Source organism: Ursus americanus, chromosome 22, assembly GCF_024610735.1.
Source record: "Ursus americanus isolate L20-20 chromosome 22, mUrsAme1.1.p, whole genome shotgun sequence".
Taxonomy (NCBI): Eukaryota; Metazoa; Chordata; class Mammalia; order Carnivora; family Ursidae; genus Ursus; species Ursus americanus.
In genome coordinates, this window is record NC_142148.1 from 41761339 (window position 1) to 41781589 (window position 20251).

General features: G+C 40.9%; 1 protein-coding gene across 7 annotated transcripts in view; it reads right to left on the reverse strand.

Moving 5' to 3' along the window:
* The window catches only part of DZANK1 (double zinc ribbon and ankyrin repeat domains 1), a 63909-nt gene that overhangs the window by 40755 nt on the left and 2903 nt on the right, over positions 1-20251 (reverse strand). For 6 of the 7 annotated variants that reach the window (XM_087853769.1, XM_045809671.2, XM_087853768.1 and 3 more), the window contains 4 exons: positions 17207-17360; positions 7601-7715; positions 6083-6179; positions 4556-4680 (listed from right to left, as the gene is read on the reverse strand). In XM_087853769.1, the coding sequence (XP_087709895.1) occupies positions 4556-4680; positions 6083-6179; positions 7601-7715; positions 17207-17360 (491 nt within the window). Of the gene's footprint in view, positions 1-4555; positions 4681-6082; positions 6180-7600; positions 7716-17206; positions 17361-18678; positions 18881-20251 lie in introns of all 7 variants that reach the window. The other variant, XM_045809696.2, reaches the window with a different exon arrangement.

Genomic DNA, 20251 nt, shown 5'->3' on the forward strand with positions numbered 1-20251 from the left:
AAACCAGAAAAGTTAACGGCTACACAATACTATAATCTAATCCCCAGATCTTTATTCAAATGTCATTGTTCACACCAGTGATGTCCTTCGTACTATATATTTTTTTCCTGGTCTAGGATCCAGTCCAGTGTCACACTGTGCATTTAGTCGTCAAATCTCTTTTGTCTCCTTTAATCTGGAATTGTTTCTCAGTCTGTCTGTATCTTTCATGATCTTGACATGTTTGAAGAGTAACGGCTCATTTAATTTGTAGAATCTCCTTCCATTTGGGTTTGTCTGATGTTTCCTCATGACTGGATTCAGGCATGCATTTTGGCACAAATACAAGAGAAATGATATTGTGTCCATCTCAGTGCCTCACACCAAGAAGCACATATAATTCCCATTTTTGTTTCCCTTGCCTTTGAAGACATGTCTAGCAAGAAGTTGCTGTGGCCAGGGTCAAAGAGGTTGCTGCCTATGTTCTCCTCTAGGATTTTGATGGATTCCTGTCTCAGATTTAGGCCTTTAATCCATTTTGAGTTTATCTTTGTATATGGTGTAAGAAAATGGCCCAGTTTCATTCCTCTGCATGTGGCTGTCCAATTTTCCCAACACCATTCATTGAAGAGACTGTCTTTTTTTTTTTAAGATTTTATTTATTTATTCGACAGAGATAGAGACAGCCAGCGAGAGAGGGAACACAAGCAGGGGGAGTGGGAGAAGAAGAAGCAGGCTCATAGCGGAGGAGCCTGATGTGGGGCTCGATCCCATAACTCCGGGATCACGCCCTGAGCCGAAGGCAGACGCTTAACCGCTGTGCCATCCAGGCGCCCTGAGACTGTCTTTTTTCCATTGGATATTCTTCTCTGCTTTGTCGAAGATTAGTTGACCATAGAGTTGAGGGTCCATTTCTGGGTTCTCTATTCTGTTGCGTTGATATATGTGTCTGTTTTTGTGCCAGCACCATACTGTCTTGATGATTACAGCTTTGTAATAGAGCTTGGAGTCCAGAATTATGATGCCACCACCCTTTGTTTTATTTTTCAACATTCCTTTGGCTATTTGGGGTCTTTTCTGGTTCCAGTCCAATTTTAGGATTATTTGTTCCAGCTTTGTGAAAAATATTGATGGTATTTTGATAAGGATTGCATTGAATGTGTAGATTGTTCTGGATAGCACAGACATTTTAACAGTATTTGTTCTTGGAGGAAGGTGGGTAGCGAGATGGGGTAACTCGGTGATGGGCATTAAGGAGAGCACTTGATGTAATGAGCACTGTAATATGCAACTGAGGAATCACTAAACTCTACCTCTGAAACTAAAAATAACAATAATCATCATCATCATTTCCATTTTTGAGATGAAGATGCTGAGGCTCAGAAAGGTTGAGTCACTTACTTGAGTTCAGGTCAACAATATGTGAACTATCTCATGTACCCAGGCCTCTCTGAACCCAGGGTCCCTGTCCACCACAATACTTATAGGCTGAGTTTAGGACTCCAGAATTTGTGCTGCAGGCAACGAGGAGCAATAAGAAGTTTTGTGTTGCTTTTGTGTCAGATCCAACATGGCATAGACCAGATGTCACAAAGTAGTGGTCTACTGGCCAAATCTGGCCTGCCACAGAGTTTCATTTGGCCCATATGTATGGGTCCACACAGTGCTTGATGTAATTGTTAACATTTAAAATTAGGTTATAACACATAAAGATGCAGGTTTCTGGATTTTCTTGCAAAATCATGAGATGTGGCAACACTAAGCCTGTAGGCCTTCTTGTCAATAGTTGACTGGGGCTGAGTAGAGATAACTAACCCATTCAGCTGAGTCAGGCTCTCCACGTTGCCAGAGAACCCCTGGCTCTTATGCCCCGAAACTAAAGTCCAATGTCAGCTGTCATTTATCTTCCACCCAGGTTTTATAATACATTTACTCTGCTGCCTAGTCCCTAATGGTGCCCCCAGGTCAGCGCTTAGTTCAGAGACATCTTGTCTCCCTAATGGTTGTTGACATGTTGTAATACCTATCAGTATCATTAATTCTGATGTTGGTTGAAGTATGGTTCAGATAGGATTGAGTTGGAGTATTGACAAGAATCTCTTACCAATAGGAATAAAAAGAGTGGAAGATAAACATTTTGCAGTCCTTTTCTGCCCCCTTGGTCCTCTGAATTCTAGTCAAATTCCCCAAATGTGTCCTCATGTTCCTAATTTGGGGGGATTCTAAATCTTGGAACCTTAGATATTGTCTTCTTCCATCTTTCCCTTCGAAATAACTCTTAAATAACTAGGTGGGCAAGGTAATCCAAATATTCATGCACAAAGAAAATCACTCTTTCTGGACACATTACGGATTATTATGGTCATATGAGAATGTTTTCCAAAAATAGTTATGATTGCATTTTGTCATATACAATTCATTTTTCAAAATGATATATTTTTTTAAATCTCAAAACCAATATTCTTATATACTATACTGCTTACAGGAGTTGAGTGCTCATTAGTCCATTTGGTAATCAGGGAATCATTCTTCCAGAAGGCTGAGATGGGCAATCTTCTGTTGCAGGGATGGTTGTCCTTTTGTTTACTGAGATTTCCAGGAAGGCCTTACTAGGTCTGTGGTCCTCTGGCCAGGGCTTTGTGACCCTCCAGGAAATATAGTCAGTGGGCTGATAGAAGAACCCAGGAGGTCACACTGAGTTACACTATAGCACTACAGACTGGAAATGAAGAAAAGGATTTGATTTTGGGATAAGGATAGTTGGTCTTCTAGGCCAGGGATGCTCAGACTGAACTGATCACCAAAATCTTTCAAGAACTCCATCATAGGCTTATGGGATCAGATTATCTAAAAGGATTGCAGGAAGGCGTAGCTGGGCACATGTATATATTTAAAGTTCCCTCAGGTGATTCTGATGTGCAACGAGGTTTGGAAGTCACGCTTTTTTTTATAATTGATGATGAGTGTGAGCAGCATTGGGATTACAGGCACACAAGAAGCAGTTGTGGTTGGATAGAAAATGTGATTCCGGGTACACTCCATTTAGGGCTCAGAACTGGAGGAAGAGAGCAAGGGCTCCTGGGTTGCCCTTAGATGCCAAAAGTCTAAACTGGATTTTGTAAACACTGAAAAATCAGAGTGCTAGAATAGTTGTAGTAGGCAACTAGTATAAGAAAATCTTTGTGTTATCTAGTAATTAAGTATTGACATGGCTTTTATTTAGGTTGTAAATCATCTCCATCTTATCAGAGCCAATAGGCAAGTCCCTGTCCTTGTCTAATTTGAATCCTTGGTAACATCTGACGTAGATGTCCACTTCTCCTTGAAACTCTTTCTTCTTTTGGCTTTTGGCTTCTATGGCACCACTTCTTCTTTTTTCCCCCTTTGGCTTTCTTCCTACTTCTCAGGCTCTTCCTCCTCTGCTCAACCTCTAAGTGAAGGATTTTGTCTTGTGCCATCTACTCTTCATCTTCTGTATCCTGTCAGCAAGTAATCTCATTCAGACCCAAGCTTTAAACACCATCTATGTATTGAATATTTTTAAATATGTATCTGTGGCCCTGACCTCTTCCCTGAGTTTGAACTTGCACATCCAACAGACTACTTAAGACCTCCATCTGGATGTCTAATAAATCCTTTCATACCTGCTCCTCCCTGATCTTTCCCATCTCAATTAATAGCACCACCATCTCTAGCTGCCCAGGCCAGAACCCAGAGTCAACTTTGGCTCCTCCCTGTCCCTTATCCCACCCATCTGATCCTTCAGCCAAACCTGGTGGCTCTTCCTCCAAAACACATCTGTATTCCCATGCCTTCTACCATCACCACTTCTACAACCTTGGTCCAAGCCACCATCATCTCTCGCCTGGAGCAAAAACCTTCTAAATGATACTCCCCTCTTATTGCTCTACAGCTTAATGTCCATACTATAGCCAAAGAGAAAAATTTTAAATGCAAATGATATCCTGTCTTACCTTCCAAATAGATTCCCTTTACAATTAGAAGAAAATCCAAACTTCTTGCTATAGGCCTCAAGATCCTAGAATCTGTGATTCTCAACCACGCCTGTCCATTAGAATCACTTGTGGGTGAATTTTATATATTTTTTTAAAGATTTATTTATTTATTTATTTATTTATTTATTTATTTATTTATTTATTTGACACAGAGAGAGAGAGAGAGAGGGCATGCACATGAGCTGGGGGGTAGGGGGAAAAGGAGAGGGAGAAGCAGGCTCCCTGCTGAGCAGGGAGCCTGATGCAGGACTCAACCGCAGGACCCTGGGATCATGACCTGAGCCAAAGGCAGATGCTTAAGCGATTGAGCCACCCAGGCACCCACTATTTTAAAATTTTTGATTGATGACTTACATGTTTATTATCTACATGCCCCCAACCCCAATAAGATGTAAGCTCCTTAGTACAGGGACTTTCTTGTCCAACGCAGTATTCCCAGCACTGAAACAGTGCCTGGCACATGGTGAAAAGGCTAGGGGATACTGCCTTAGAAGTATTTCATGGGAAGATTAAGAATAAAGGAGGTATTTAGTACCATAAGGATTTTCTTTAGAAGTTACCTGAGACTGGCAGGTGGGTGGTCTAGAACCTGATTCTTCATGGTAAGTTGGGATTTCCAGTGGACTCTCCAAGAAACGAAGATCTTTCCATATTTTAGAGTCAGTTCTTTTACCTACTTCAAAGTCTACAATTGTTAAAAAAAAAATTTCATTCTGTGAACATCTGTAATTATATATGTAATTATGCAAATATGTCTTCATAGGTGGAAACCCTTTCAGGGACCACTGTCATCACATCTTTAACTACATGTAGCAGCTATATAAAGAAGCCCCCACTCAGTGAACCAGCACTGGGAAAGAAAAAATTAGCCCGGACTGAGAAAATAAAAATCTGCCCTGCTACATTCTATATCATGCCACAGCAGGCTGAGAAAATAGATAAATCCAATGGCAAGGTTAGCAGGAAACATTATTTCTCCCAAGGACACATTGTAGCTGTAAAATATCATAACAGCCCCCCGCTTTCAGTGGCTATTGTCTCTTACTTACTGAGAAACCTTGTTCTCTCTTTTTTTTTAAGATTTTATTTTTTTTATTTTTTTTTTAAAGATTTTATTTATTTGACAGAGATAGAGACAGCCAGCAAGAGAGGGAATACAAGCAGGAGGAGTGGGAGAGGAAGAAGCAGGCTCATAGCGGAGGAGCCTGATGTGGGGCTCAATCCCACAACGCCAGGATCATGCCCTGAGCCGAAGGCAGACGCTTAACCGCTGTGCCACCCAGGCGCCCCTTAAGATTTTATTTTTATTTATTTGACAGAGACAGCCAGCAAGAGAGGGAGCACAATCAGGGGGAGTGGGAGAGGAAGAAGCAGGCTCCCAAGGGAGGAGCCTGATGTGGGGCTCGATCCCAGAACACCAGGATCACGCCCTGAGCAGAAGGCAGACGCTTAACGACTGCACCACCCAGGCGCCCCGAAACCTTGTTCTCTAAAACCAGAGATTATCAGAAACTTTGCTGGTTAAAATCTTATCAGAAAGAATGAAACATCAGACTCTTGCCTGGAGGACGTAGGTCATTTTGACACAGAGGAGCAGCTTCAATTTCAAACCTTAGTGCAGAGTATCAGAATGTGGTCTCTGAACACAACATCCCACATTTATTTTTGTAGTTTCCGAGGTGAACAAAACCCCGGTTCCCTTCACAATCCATACCTGATGGTGCCAGTTCACATGAAGCCCTGCTTTGTTTTGAGTCTGTCAAAGCTCTGTTTTCATTTAAATTTCACCTAGACTTCACTTGTCCCCAAGCCCTATAACCTTGTCTTTTCCTTTGTTTGGTGTGATGCCCATGGTTCTTATGCAGTGTGGTCTCCCTCCTTGCAAGGAGTCAACAAATCTCACTTTGTGGGACTCCTTGATGATCCCTCTTGGTCTTAAGCTGTTAGTGAGAATAGCACTAAGACTATAACTTAGTTTTCTATTCCAGTGTTTCTGATTCCAACCCTTCTGCAGACAAGAACATGAGCAGTGAACCCATTTGGTGGTTTAGAATACTAAACCTTATCTTCATACTTCCATGTCATACCTGCAGACTTTCTAAGGTTAACATTCCAATCCTGTTTATTTTCAGTATTCTTATATTTCTTCCATAGTTTTGATCCAACGAATCCATTTTTCAATTCCTAGGAGTGAAGAGATTGAATGTCAATCACTTGATTGCACCCATTTGCAATGTGAAAATGAAAAGTTGTCAGGTAGAGACAATGTCATAGCGTGCCCTTCTTATTTGAAAGGGTTTACGGTAGTTTTTACAAAATGATCTCTGTTTCACCTTTCTCCGGAAACACACAGCTTTGTATCTGGGCCACTTGGCTGGCAGCATTTCTGGTTGGTAGGCTCCACCAGTCAAGGAGCCAAGACCAGCAGCAGGCATCAGGACATGAAGGCAGGTGTTACAATCATGGGAATGTGGGGAATAACAAAGGGACCACCAGATCCAGGAGGCAAATAAAGGGTGGGAGCCAAACCAAGATAGGACTTAACTACACTACCTGCCCATGCACAGTCCTTATATTCTTCTCCATGGACTTTCTTCCCCATGGATTTAGTCCTTTATGCCTGATTCAAGCCTGAGCACCTACTGATGCATGTATGCTCAGCATTTGCTGGATACCCCTACCCATGGCAGATCCCTGCCCTGATCATACTTGCCTGCACCCACTGCTCTGCTCCCACAGCCACCTCTCGGGCTCTGGTCCATCCTTGGGCTGAAAGGATCCCCTCCCAAACTTCTGGTCATCCCCATCAAGACCTCCATGACCGAGACTTTTTGGTTGATTGCCTTACCATGAATTAGCCCATCCTCTGGCCCTTGGATCTATCTCACTGATGCCCAAAGCCTGGGGACTGAAGTTTCAAACATCCTTGTAGATAAGTCTAGTTCATCTTCCAGAGAGGCAAGGCTTTGAGCTTTTCGGGGATGAAGATTTCAACATAATCGACGGCTATGGTCACAGAGGGTTTCTACTAGTCGGATGTATCTGTCCAACAAATATACACTCACTGCCCTCTCCAGCCCACCTCTGTGCAAGGCAGTGAGTATGGCAGACACACTCTCTGCTACCTTGGAACTTACACTGCATGGGGAAGGTAGACGATGAGCAAAGTAATCACATATTCAAAGCACTATATAAGAGAAGGCCTGGATGCTAGGGGAGCAGTGATAGAACACAGCATACACAGTGTAGTTTGCCTGCAGTAATATATAGGGGAGTCACAGGGCAAGAATGGATGGCTGAAGATGGAAACTAATCACTTGGGATGCCAAGCTAAAGGTTTCTGCTTTCTTCAACAGGTAATCGAGGGTCACTGAAGACACTGAAGCATGGGTCATGATACTGGGGAGGAATTTCTAATGTGCAGGATGGAACACGTGCAGGATGGACTGACCAACAGGTGGAAAATCACTTTGCCATGGTGGCTACTGACCTCAATTATAAGAACCTATGAGCACAGGTGACAAAATGAAAGAAGTGGGATCACTGAGAAAGAAGAAACCAAGAATACAGTGACTATCTGAAAGTGTTACAGTTTCACTACTTGCCTGTTTGGAAGAATCTTTGAGAACATTTTCAACATGGTTTTCTGAAGAGACTGTATTTGGTGGCTCGTAGCCTACCTGAAACACCTTTGTTACAATGCCACTCTGTCGGCAGTCCCTGAAAATTATTCAAAATGGAAAAAGTGTTATGCGAAGCTTCCAAGAAAAGATGGCTTGCAGTTAAGATAACTCTATAGAGTTCCTTGGTCTCGCTACTAAGGTTATTGTATTTTAAACTGGAGAAATCAAAATACAACTTCTAAGTCTTTTCTTACCTTATTATCATTTAGATTATATATTGCTATGTAACAAAGCATTCCAAGACATGTGGTCTTCAGACACAACTGTGGGTTAACCAGGCTCAGCTAAGTAGCTCTCATTTGCCATCTCTCATGTGGTCAGATTGGACTGGAGGCAACTGAAAGATGATCTCAGCTGGATGTCTAAAATGTTTGCTTCCCTCCTATTCAGAGCCTGTGCTGGGGTAACTGGAACAGCTGGGGGCTCACCAGTCATCTTTCCCAGTCTGTTTGCCCATCTGTCTCTGTTTCTTTCTCCCTCCTTCTTCCTGTGGTTAGCTTGGGATTCCTCACCGTATGGAAGGCTCAGGGAAATCAGACTTCGTACATGGTGGCTGGTCTCCTCCAGGGTTTACATTCCAAAGACCAGAGCAGAAACTGTAATACTTCTTTTGATCTAGCCTTAACATTGTTTCTGAAGCATTTTATTGGTCAAATGTAAGTCGTAGGGCCAGCCTGGATTTGAGCAGAGAGGCTGCACTGGGAGGCATGGTTTACTGCAGGACCATTTTTGGAGATTATCTGCCCCATGCTCACAAGATTTCATTAAGATTACCTTAAGCCTCAAACTATTCTAAAACAAAGAATGGGGTTACCTATATACCATTCCATGTGAGTCAAGATAATTTTCCTTACCCCAGCTGAAGGTAGCATCTGCTCTAGGAGATTTTAACTGTTATTCCTTACATACTAGCGTCTTTTCAATTTATTCATAACAAGTCACAGTTAATCTTGTTCCTCTCTGATACAAGAGAGTTCCATGAGAAAGCAGTGTAGAGGTGCCCATCACTAAAAATTGGTGGTGACTGCATTTCAGTACCAGCAGCTTACCTGTACTCTTAATTTTTCAAAACAGCTTTATTGAGGTGTACTTTACATGACATAAAATTCACCTATTTCAAGTACATAGTTCAAGGATATTTAGTAAATTTATACAATTTGTGCGACTATCGCCATAATCCAGTTCTAGAATGCTTCCAGCACCCCCCAAAATTCTCTGGTGCCTGTTTGAAGTCCCTCCTTGCTACCAATTCCTACCCCAGGCAGCCACTGATCTGCTTCCTGTCGCTATAGTTTTACCTTTTCTAGACATTTAAAATAAATTTAACCATACAAATAGAGTCTAACATGTCTGGCTTATTTCACTTGTTTTTTTTCTGACATTCACCCACGTGGCTGTATGTATCAGTGGTTTGTTCACTTTTATTAGTGAATAGTATTCCATTTTATGAATGCATCACAGTTTGTATATCCATTCCCCAACTGATGGTCGTTTGGATTTTTTTCCAGTTAGGGGTTGTTATGCATAACGCTGCTATGAACATTCATATATGTCTTTGTAGTGTCAGCCCTCACAGTTGTGTTTTCTCTTTTTTTGAATACCAGTGCCTGACTTAAGCTCTGATTGCCAAGGTTTCCACTTCAAGGGCGGTTATCTTGAATAACCACACTGCCAGCCACAGCACTTAACAAATTAGCAGGCCAGTACCACCTCCAAACCCCACCATCACCCCACCCTGAGGCCCCTTGGTTGGTTTTCATAAATTACCATTTGGGTACCTTATTTTTGTTTGTTTTTCTCTTCCCAGGCTTGAAATTCCTGCTCTTATGTTTATTTTATTTTTTATAATAACATTTTTAAATGATTTTTTATTATATTATGTTAGTCACCATACAGTACATCCCTGGTTTTTGATGTAAAGTTCCATGATTCATTAGTTGCGTATAACACCCACTGCACCATGCAATACATGCCCTCCTTACTACCCATCACCAGCCTATCCCATTCCTTATGTTTAAAATTAACCAATAAAGAGTGAGACCAAGAGACCCTAGGGCCCCACCCTCATCCTCAATAAAAGTAGAACCCCAGACCCATGCACTCTCTCTCTCACTCTCTCTACTGGTGACCTTGCTGTGTGGCCCCAGGTATACTATGTAATTTCCAAGTCTTGTAAGTAATAAACCTTGTCTCTGAGACTTAGTTTCCTGATGGTTCCTGCTGAGGATGTCTTGCAACCATGATAAGAACCACAAGGGCCAGTCCAGCCACAACACTGGTTACTGATGCGCTGAGTCCAGCAATACGATAGTCTTCATGTGGACATGTTTTCATTTCTCGTGAACAGATAGATATGCAGGAGTGGAACTGCTGGGCTGTGGTATGTCTAACTTTTTAGAAACTGCTAGACTGTGGTTGTTCCACTTCACATTTCCACCAGCATTATCTGAAGGTTCCAGTTTCTCCACATACTCATCAACATTTGATATTGTCAGTCTTTTTTGATCACCCGTTCTCTTGATCATGTTCTCTGTAGGTATTTGCTTGAGCTGTGTCCCTAGCGTATTGGGATACAGGCTTGAGTGTCGTAACACAGAATCCAAACAATGGCTTAAACTAGAGAGAATCAACAGGGTATAATCAGCCCAGAGCTGGTACAGAGGTGCCATGCTGTCAAGTTTCTACCTTGTTGCTCCATCTCTAAGACTTTGAACTTTCCTTCACCACCCAACATGGCTGACCATGTCCACATTCCAGTCAGCAGGAACCAGGGCCCACCTCTTCCCTTTAAGGGCACAATCCAGAAGTTGCATGCATCACTTTCACATACATCTCACTGGCCACACCTGGTGATATGGTTCTTGCCAGTTGCAAGGAGGATTGGGAAATATCTTTCTTCCAGGCAACCATGTGTCTGGCTAAAAATCATGGGTTCTATTATCCTAGAAGAAGGGAAACACAGATACCAGGGGACAGCCACCAGCCTCCAATGATCATCATGACCATGTGTCAAATTTAATATATTTAACTCTCAAGCCCACTAATTTGTGTTGAAAGCTTACAGCTGGGGGGCGCCTGGGTGGCACAGCAGTTAAGCGTCTGCCTTCGGCTCAGGGCGTGATCCCAGCATTATGGGATCGAGCCCCACATCAGGCTCCTCTGCTATGAGCCTGCTTCTTCCTCTCCCACTTCCCCTGCTTGTGTTCCCTCTCTCGCTGGCTGTCTCTATCTCTGTCAAATAAATAAATAAAAAATCTTAAAAAAAAAAAAAAAAGAAAGCTTACAACTGGAACACAGGTGATTCTGTGTGAATTCTCTTCTGCCCAGGCACTTAATTCTTTTTTTTCTTTTTTTAAAGATTTTATTTATTTATGTGACAGAGAGACAGCCAGCGAGAGAGGGAACACAGCAGAGGGAGTGGGAGAGGAAGAAGCAGGCTCCCAGCGGAGGAGCGCGACGTGGGACTCGATCCCGGAACGCTGGGATCACACCCTGAGCCCGAAAGCAGATGCTTAATGACTGCACTACCCAGGCGCCCCCAGGCACGTAATTCTTTTTCCATTTCCATTCTCTACCTTCTTTTCTGTTCTTTGTCTGCTTTGCTCTTATTAATTTTCATATTGGTCTCTCATATATTTCATACACTTCATTAGCCTTTCTTTTGCAATTTCTCAGATATTTTACAAGCCAGTTTTTTAATATTTCTTAAAGATTTTGAAGCTTTAAGTAAATAAGTGTCCCAAAATGCTTTAAATTCTGTGATTAAGTAAATATTCATAAATGCATACACATCAATCCCAAAACAGTTGAGAAATGTTTAACATTAAGCAATATAGAAGTTTCAAGCTACATTTTTAGAAGAAAATAATGATCAGAAGTACACAATTCATCTCAATTGCCACTATCGGTGAGTAATAATATTTAAACTGCATGTTCACTGGCTGGAGTGATTTATGGGTGGCTAAACTTTAGGGAAGCACACATTTTGTCTTGTTTTGTTTTGTTCTTATTTTTTTATTAAAGATTTTATTTATTTATTTGTTAGAGAGACAGAGAGAGAGAGCATAAGCAGGGGGAGAGGCAGGTAGAGGGAGAAGTAGGCTCCCCACTGAGCAAGGAGCAGATGTGGGACTCGATACCAGGACCCCGGGATCATGACCCAAAGTGAAGGCAGACGCTTAACCGACTGAGCCACACAGGTGCCCCTTGTTTTGTTCTTAATAATAAAATCAGTTTTACAGTTACAGGAATCTGGATGCAGATACAGATGATCTTTTAGATGAACCGCTTACTTAACTCATTCACCTCAACATCCATCTCATCTAAATATTCATCTTTGGTCCCAGGTCTGTCATTCAAGATACAGCTGTCCTCCTTGCTAACACACTTCCTGGACACCACAAATATCTCCATCCAGGGATCATTTAAATCCTGGATAATTGCGGGGTTCCCTGAAATGTGTGCTTCTAGCCCCACTGTCACAGCAAGCAGAAGCCTGACTCCCATCCACTTACTCCACTCCTGGAAGGTACAGGGGTCTCCCCCACCATAGCTGGCCCCTTCCATGGGGACCCAGCCAGGGCTCTCACCTGTGGACTTTGTTCCCTCCACGAGGAGCCCAGAAAATAGTTTCAACTGCCTGCTAAGTTAAAGGATATCCTGACTGTGATATCAAAAAAGGCTTAAGTTTGTAGTTGGAGTTAGAAATCATACTCAGCCCAAATCTCATTTAAATACACATAAATTTTTGCTAGGATTGAAATCAGAGTTCTTAAATATGTATCTTTAGGAATAGCAATATAAGGTGCATTCAAGATTTAAAAAAAAGTTATGTGTAGCTCTATCCCCAGAAAGATTACTATCCTCTCAATAAAACAGCAGAATTACTTGGATGATTGCAAGAGTTAAGAAGGTGGATCTGTAAGAATTCTGCAACTTGTCCAGGCCCGGTTTTCTCAATCTACTGAGAACTGGTGAAATTTTAGGCCAGATAATACTTTGCGGTGGGAGCCTGTCCTGCGCCTAAGATGTTTAGCAACATCCTTGACCTTTACCCTGCAGATGTCACTAGCACACTCCACTACCAGATGTGACAATCAAAAATGTTTCCAGACATTACCAAAAGTCCCCTTTGGGGCAAAAATATGCCCAACTGAGAACCTGTGGTTTAGGAACATGAAGGGTTTAAGTAGAACCCACTTACTCACGCAGGCATAGATTTTCGAATTCGAGGCATGCCCTTTGAGTTGGGTCACACAACAGCAAATTGTTAGCCCCTTTGTGAAGAACTGGAATAACAACAAGCAACAATAATAACAGCTACTACACGTGCAATGCCAAGTATATACTAAGTGTATTACCTCTGATCTTCACAATGGCTGTCAACTAAGTTTTATTAACCTCAATTAATGAAAAAGAAAACTGAGAATCAGAACTTACTCAAGTTAGTAAGTTCCTCTTACTCAAAGAGGAGTGAAAGAACTGGGATTAAAGTGCAGATCTGAAAGCCAACAAACTCCATCCTCTGTCCCACCCTCCAAACTACCCCTCTCAAAGCAGTGCTCTTCTTGCATTTGTTGCCGCTTATGGAGATGACATCTGGATCTTTCCTCCACACATTATATACTGCATGGGGCTACAGATGGATGCCTGTGAGATGCCCTGGTAACCTGCCAATCAGTTTACTTTATTAACCATTGTTGTAAAACTGTAAAGTCCCTCATGGAAGAAAAATGATTGTTCTCAGGGGACTCTGACTCCCCCAACTACCTACCCTCAGTTCGAGACAACTTGTACCTCAGCCCAGCTCAATTTATCTTGACCACCATATAAGGTAGTTGACAAAGAAGGGAGAACCACGCAAGTTCATTGTCAAAACACTATAAAATGATATCAAAGATAGGAAGTTCCTAACCATAAAGGTGGCTTTTAAAGAAACAAGACAGATGTCAGAAAGTTTACAGACCCTGGACTAGACCATCAATATGAACCATCAAAACCCAACATCAGGGTGCCTGGATGGCTCAGCTGGTTAAGGGTCTGACTCTTAATCTCAGCTCAAGTCTTGACCTCAGAGTTGTGAGTTTAAGCCTTGCATTGGGCTCCATGCTGGGCATGGAGCCTACTTAAACAAGACAAGACAATACAAAACAATCCCGACCCCCATCCCTGGTTGCTGAATTGTTCCCAAGTTCCCCACCCCTCTTGTTCATCTGTGTTCTTTACTAACCACGCTCTGATGTGAACATTCATGTACATACATTTGGACACATGAAAGCACACATCTGACAGTGCCCTTATTCCTTTTCTTTCATTCTAGAATATCATACTTTAATAAAAAATGTATTTCCAAAAAAGTGGTATTGGTCAGATCTCTCTAAACGGAAACACCTTTTTTTCCCCCATTAATACATCACTTGCCACTCTTGGTTGCATATTGGAATCATCAGGAAACTTTAAAAATACTGATGCCTGGGTCCCACTCCAAGAAATGGTTATTTAGTTGGTCTGGAGTATATGACCTGAGCATGTAGATTCTGCAAAGCTCCCTGGCTGATTCTGATAGGAGCCTGGGGTAGATTGTTACAACAACAGTCCCTGAGGCATTATATCTTTATCTGCACGCCCTGGTGCCCTTGCGTCCTTGCAGAATCCCTTCACACATTGACTTCGGGTGTTGCCATGTGACTTGCTTTGTCCAGTGAAACATTAACAAAGCAGAGACTAAAAAAACATCAACATCTGCATACCCGGGCTTGCCCTTTCTCTACAGCTTTTGGAACTGAATGAAAACACTCAGGTGACCCAGCTGGAGACCCACGGCTTGGCCAACCGCCCGCACCAACCACCAGAAATGTGACTCAAGCTTTCTTAGACTCTCTAGCTCAAGGTGAGCCTGAAAAATGACTGCAGCCAGGTCAGGGACCTCAGGAAAGATCAGAAGAACAAGTAACCAGCTGAATGCACACCAAAGTGCTGACCCACAGAATAATGAGCAAATAAATGTTTGTTCTTTTAAGACACTAAATGTCAGAGTGGTTGGTTATACAGCAATAGCCAACTGGTTCAGCAGCCGAGGTTGAGAAGCAGTGGTTACATGATAATTTTGGAGATTCTTTATTGTTTATATTTATTTATCACAAAAGCAAAGCTCACTTAAATTTTGGAAGCTACAAAAATTATCAGTACAAACACCACAAACCATGACTAAATCACCAGAGGCAATGAATGCTAAATTGGGCTTGTTTGTTTTGTTTTCAAATGGCTTAATCATGAGAAGCAAACTAACGTCAGAGAGGGAGACAAACCATAAGAGACTCTTAATCATAGAAAACAAACTGGGAGTGCTGGAGGGGAGAGGGATAGGGGGATGGGGTAACTGGGTGCTGGACATTAAGGAGGGCACGGAATGTAATGAGCACTGGGTGTTCTATAAGACTGATGAACCACTGAACTCTACCTCTGAAACTAATAATACATTATATGTTAATTAATTGAATTTAAATTAAACTTTTTTTTTTTAAAGAAAGCTTACAATAGAGAAGAATTTTATGTCAGTACCTTTTGCAAACTGAGCTGGGACAGAAAGAGACTGGGGGGCTGCCCCTCAACCTGACCCCTTTGAAACAAAGACATCCACAGTGTCCCTGGCCATCTGGCTCAGGGAAGGGAGAGACAGAGGGCTGTCTGCAATGAGTACTCCTTGCCCACCACTCACTCACTCCTGGCCGCCTCTGGTCAGTGCCCTTCTTCAGTTCTGTCCTGACACATTTTTAAGATTTTTATTTATTTATTTAACAGAAGGAGAGAGAGAGAGAGAAAGCACAAGCAGGGGGAGCGGCAGGCAGAGGAAGAAGCAGACTCCCCACTGAGCGGGGAGCCCACTGTGGGACTCGATCCCAGGACCCTGGGATCATGACCTGAGCCAAAGGCAGACATTTAACCAACTAAACCACTCAGGCGCCCCGTCCCAACACGTTTTTAAACAATGTCAAAATACTATAGTGCACTCTTCTATCCTAACTAGTTTTTACTTGTATCATAAATATTTTCCAGCATCACTCAAAACTTCCTGACCATAATTTTTCCTCTTAACGTGTTAGTGGCCTTTAATTGTTAACACTCTCATTTCAAAGCCTTTTCTCCTCATTAAGAAATTAATTACCGTAAGTACCTAGAAAAAGGCTTGAACAAAGCAGTATAATTTCCGTAAAGAAAATTTACCTCATTTAAATATGTTTGTCACAAATGTATACAAGCACAAATCTTTCTGTCTTGAAGACTCAAACACATTTTTGTATAAATACTTTCCCTGAGCTGAGCACATCTGAAGTACTAACTGTTTTCAGAACAGACACTAAGTGGGCACAAAGCAAGATGGTGAGAGGCATAAAGAATGACCTTCCTCTGGACTCTTTTGAAAGCTGTATTAACTCCTCTGAATTACATAGTTAGTAATTATTACTTCATATCATTACTACCTGCAACTTATAGAAGGGCCTGCCTTACAGCATTAGGCACCGAAGTATTTTGCTTATTAATTTTTAATAATTGAGATGACTTGTTTTGACAGAAGTGGTTTGGCAAGTGAAAAAAGCCAACTTACTCCAGGCTTTAATAGAGAATAATAATGTGTATGAGGGTTTTTGTTTGGTTGGTTCATGTTTGTTCTGGTTTGTTTGGTTTTTTTTAACTTTCAAATGCCAAAGCTGTCATCTGTGTAGAATTTGTAGTTCTCAAAAGCCATGCAGAAGTTCAGCCACCAGGGGGAGCCTGGAGAGGGTGTTTGTTTTTGTTCTTGTTTTTGTTTTTTTGTGGTTTTTTTTCCTTTTTTTTTTAAGTACCTGCCCAAAGCCAGGTTTGGGGCTTAAAAGTGTTCCAAAAATGTGGCTAAACCTGTCTTGCTGTGCAGAATAATTCTTCTATCACAGACACACAGACGTGCAAAGTGCTTGAGTTTTTTTCTCTATAACACACAGCTTCCAAATTAAGTGGTGTTTCTATATTTGAAAATTGAAAAAAGTCATTGAGTAGGAAAGAAAGGACAAAGAAACAAATAAAGGAGCTAATGTCCAACAAAATAAAATGACAGTGGCCTCGAAGGCCGATTAAGTCGATACAAAATACAACAGAGAATGATGGTGAATGATGGTGGTTGTAGGCCATGTCCTGTGGAATAAAAGGACCATCCACTAAAAACCGTATTTTCTTCACAGCCAGATGAATCACTTCAAAGATCCCAAACCCTGAAAAGGCCCTTCCTTCCCAAAATACCAATGTGGAACTCAAAAGAAAAGCAGTCTTTATAAACATAAGCCCTCATCAAGCTGTACTCTCGTGATTTGTGCACTTTACTGTACACCTTGGTAAAAGACAAACAAAACCCAAAAGTTATATGTTAAAATTAAATAACTTTGCCTTTAGTGCCATTCTAATACAGCACCTGTTCTCAAAGGAAGAAAAAAAATTAAATTAAAACATGACGTCATTATATTAACAATTGTTTTCATCACCGTGCTCTTAACTTACTTAGAGACTGCAACAGCTTTAACTTGTATTTTTCCATCAGGCAGAGTAATAGGCTTCGTATACTTAAATGTATTATTTTCACCATAACCAATTCTCTTTAGAAATTCAGGTTTGCTGCCATCCAGGGTATAATATATGTTGACATCGGGGGTGTCTGAAAAACCCAAAACAGGGTAACTGTAATTAACACTAAAGTAGCACAGCCTCTGAATAATGTTTGTGGGTCCAATGAATATCTGCATTCAATTTTCAAATATAGAATAATAATAAAATTAATAAGATTTTTTTATATATTATAGGAATGAATACAATAACTAGCAATAAGTGAGTTCTTTCTCTGTACCAGGCACTGTGCCTTATATGAATTAGCTCAACGCGACCCTATGTGACAGGTCCCATTTTATACTCACTTTATAGATGAGGAAATTGAGTCCCAGAGAGGTTAAGGAGGTTACTGAGTAACAGCAGAGTTGTGGTTTCACTTGGCTATGGATCCAGAGCCCATGCTCTTGAACCACTATGCTATTGTGCTGCTCCAACAAGGCACTGATGCAAATAGAGCAGGGCTCAGTTTTAAGACTACAATACCCATTTAGAAAGCAGAAGCTAACTTTTTAGTTTTTGAGCACTGCTTCAGAAATGCTATTATTAGGGCGCTTGGATGGCTCAGTCGGTTAAGCATCCAACACTTGGTCTTGGCTCAGGTGTTGATCTCACGGTCATGAGTTCAGCCAACTTAAAAAAAGGTTTTTAAAAAAGAAATGCTTTTATTATATTTTATTTGGACTTGGTAAATGATTCCTAGACTTCTTGAAAAATTTTTAAAGGTAACAAATTCATATAATTCAAGGTTCAAAAGGTCAAAAGAGTATAAGAGAGGAGATCTTTTTTTTAAAAAAAAAAGATTTTATTTATTTACTTGAGAGAGAGAGAGAGAGATAGTGAGGGAGAGCAGAGCAGGAGGGAAGGAGGGGCAGAGAGAGAAGCAGACTCCCCGCCAAGCAGGGAGCCCAACACAGGGCTTCATCCCAGGACCCTGGGATCATGGCCTGAGCTGAAGGTAGATGCTTAACCAACTGAGCCACCCAGGCGCCCCTAGGGATCTTAAAAGTTCTCATCACAAGAAAAATAACTGTAACTGTTGGTGGTGGATGGTAACTACATTGATTGTGGGGATAACTTTGCAATATATATAAATATCAAATCGTTACATTGTACTCATGAAACTAACATAAAGTTATACATTATCTCAAGTTTTTAAAAAGTCAAAAAAGGATATACAGTTAAAACCCTCTCCCACCCCTGACATCAGCCAGCTGGCCAAAGGCAATCAATGGTTCCTGAGTATCCTTCCAAAAATATTTTATATCCATACAAGCATGTATATATTCTTATTTTCCCCTCTCTTTTAATACAGATGGTGACATACCACACCCTGTTCCACACACTTCTTTTTCATTGAACAATATTACCTTGCATCGTGTTCTACAGTGGTATACAGGGTGTCCTCACTCTTTGTTATGGCTGTATTGGGTTCTGTCCTTATACAGATGAACCAATATTTAACCAATCCCCTATAGATGCATATTTCGGCTCTTTTTCTTTTTCTTTCTTTTTTTTTCTTTTGCCATCACAAGCACTGCAATGAATATCTGCATAAAGTTCTTTTAATATCTGCAAAATATGTAGAACTAGTATTGCTCAGTCAAAAGATATGCACATTTATAATTTTAGCTGATATTGTCAAACTTCCCTTGATGGACACTGAAACAATTTACATTGCTACCAGCAATGCATGAAAAGTGCCTATTCACCCACGCTCACACCTATAGTGCATTATTAATTTTTCTTTTATTTTTGCCATCTCCTAAGTGTAAAAAAAACCTCATAGTTTTAACTCACATTTCTCACATTTTTGAGTAAGGTTCATTCACTCATTCAACAAATATTTATCAAGTACCTATTACATGCCAGACACTGTTCTAGGCACTGGGGACACACCAGTGACCAAAATCCCAGCTCTCAGGGAGCCTCTATTTTAGGAAGGACACACAAACAATGAACAAAACAAATGAACAAACAAGTATATACATGATATCAAGTGGTGATTAAATGCCATGGAGTAAATAGAGCAGGGGATAAGGTCTGCTCGGCAAGTAGGTAAAGGGATGGGTAGATGTATATTCTCCTGTGTTTAAAAGACATTTATATTTCCTTTCCTAGAAAATGTCCTTTCACACCCTTTGCCCACTTTTCTATTGGGTTACTATCCTTTTTGTTATTGAATTCTAGAACCTATTTATTTATTTATTTAAAAGATTTTATTTATTTGAGAGAGAGAGAGCACACATGCACGCATGAGTGGGGGGTGAAGGCAGAGAGAGAGGGAGAAGCAGACTCCCCGCTGAACAGGGAGGCCGACGCAGGGCTCGATCCCAGGACCCCGAGATTATGACCTGAGCCAAAGTCAGATGCTCAACCAACTGAGCCACCAAGGTGCCCTGAACCTTTTTATTTATTAAACATTTTAAATATCAGGGAATTTGGATCTTCTGTCATTCATATCCTCACTTGTCAATAATGATCCACCTTCTCCCAAGAGTTGTGGGTACATTTATTGAAATTTGTATTTTGGTCTGAGACTGTTTTAAAAATAATACTAGCTTTTAAGATAAAAGGGAGATATAGTATATTATAAAATATTCTTAGTTGGAATTTGGGAACCACAGGGGTCACCAGAAACATAGATAAATAGATTTTACACACTAACTATCAAAATATATCATTGGAATTTCAAAGTCTTTTTAAACAAGTATTTGTTCATATGTTTTATCTATAAAATTTTCCTGGGGCACCTAGCTGGCTTAGTCAGTAGAGCATGTGACTCTTGATCTCAGGGTCATGAGTTTGAACCCCACATTGGGCACAGAGATTTAAAAAAAAAAAAAAAAGCTTTCTCTTCTCCTTATTTTAATTATATACATACATGTGTATACATGTAGATAAATATATATATATGTATATGTATGTATGTGTATGTGTATA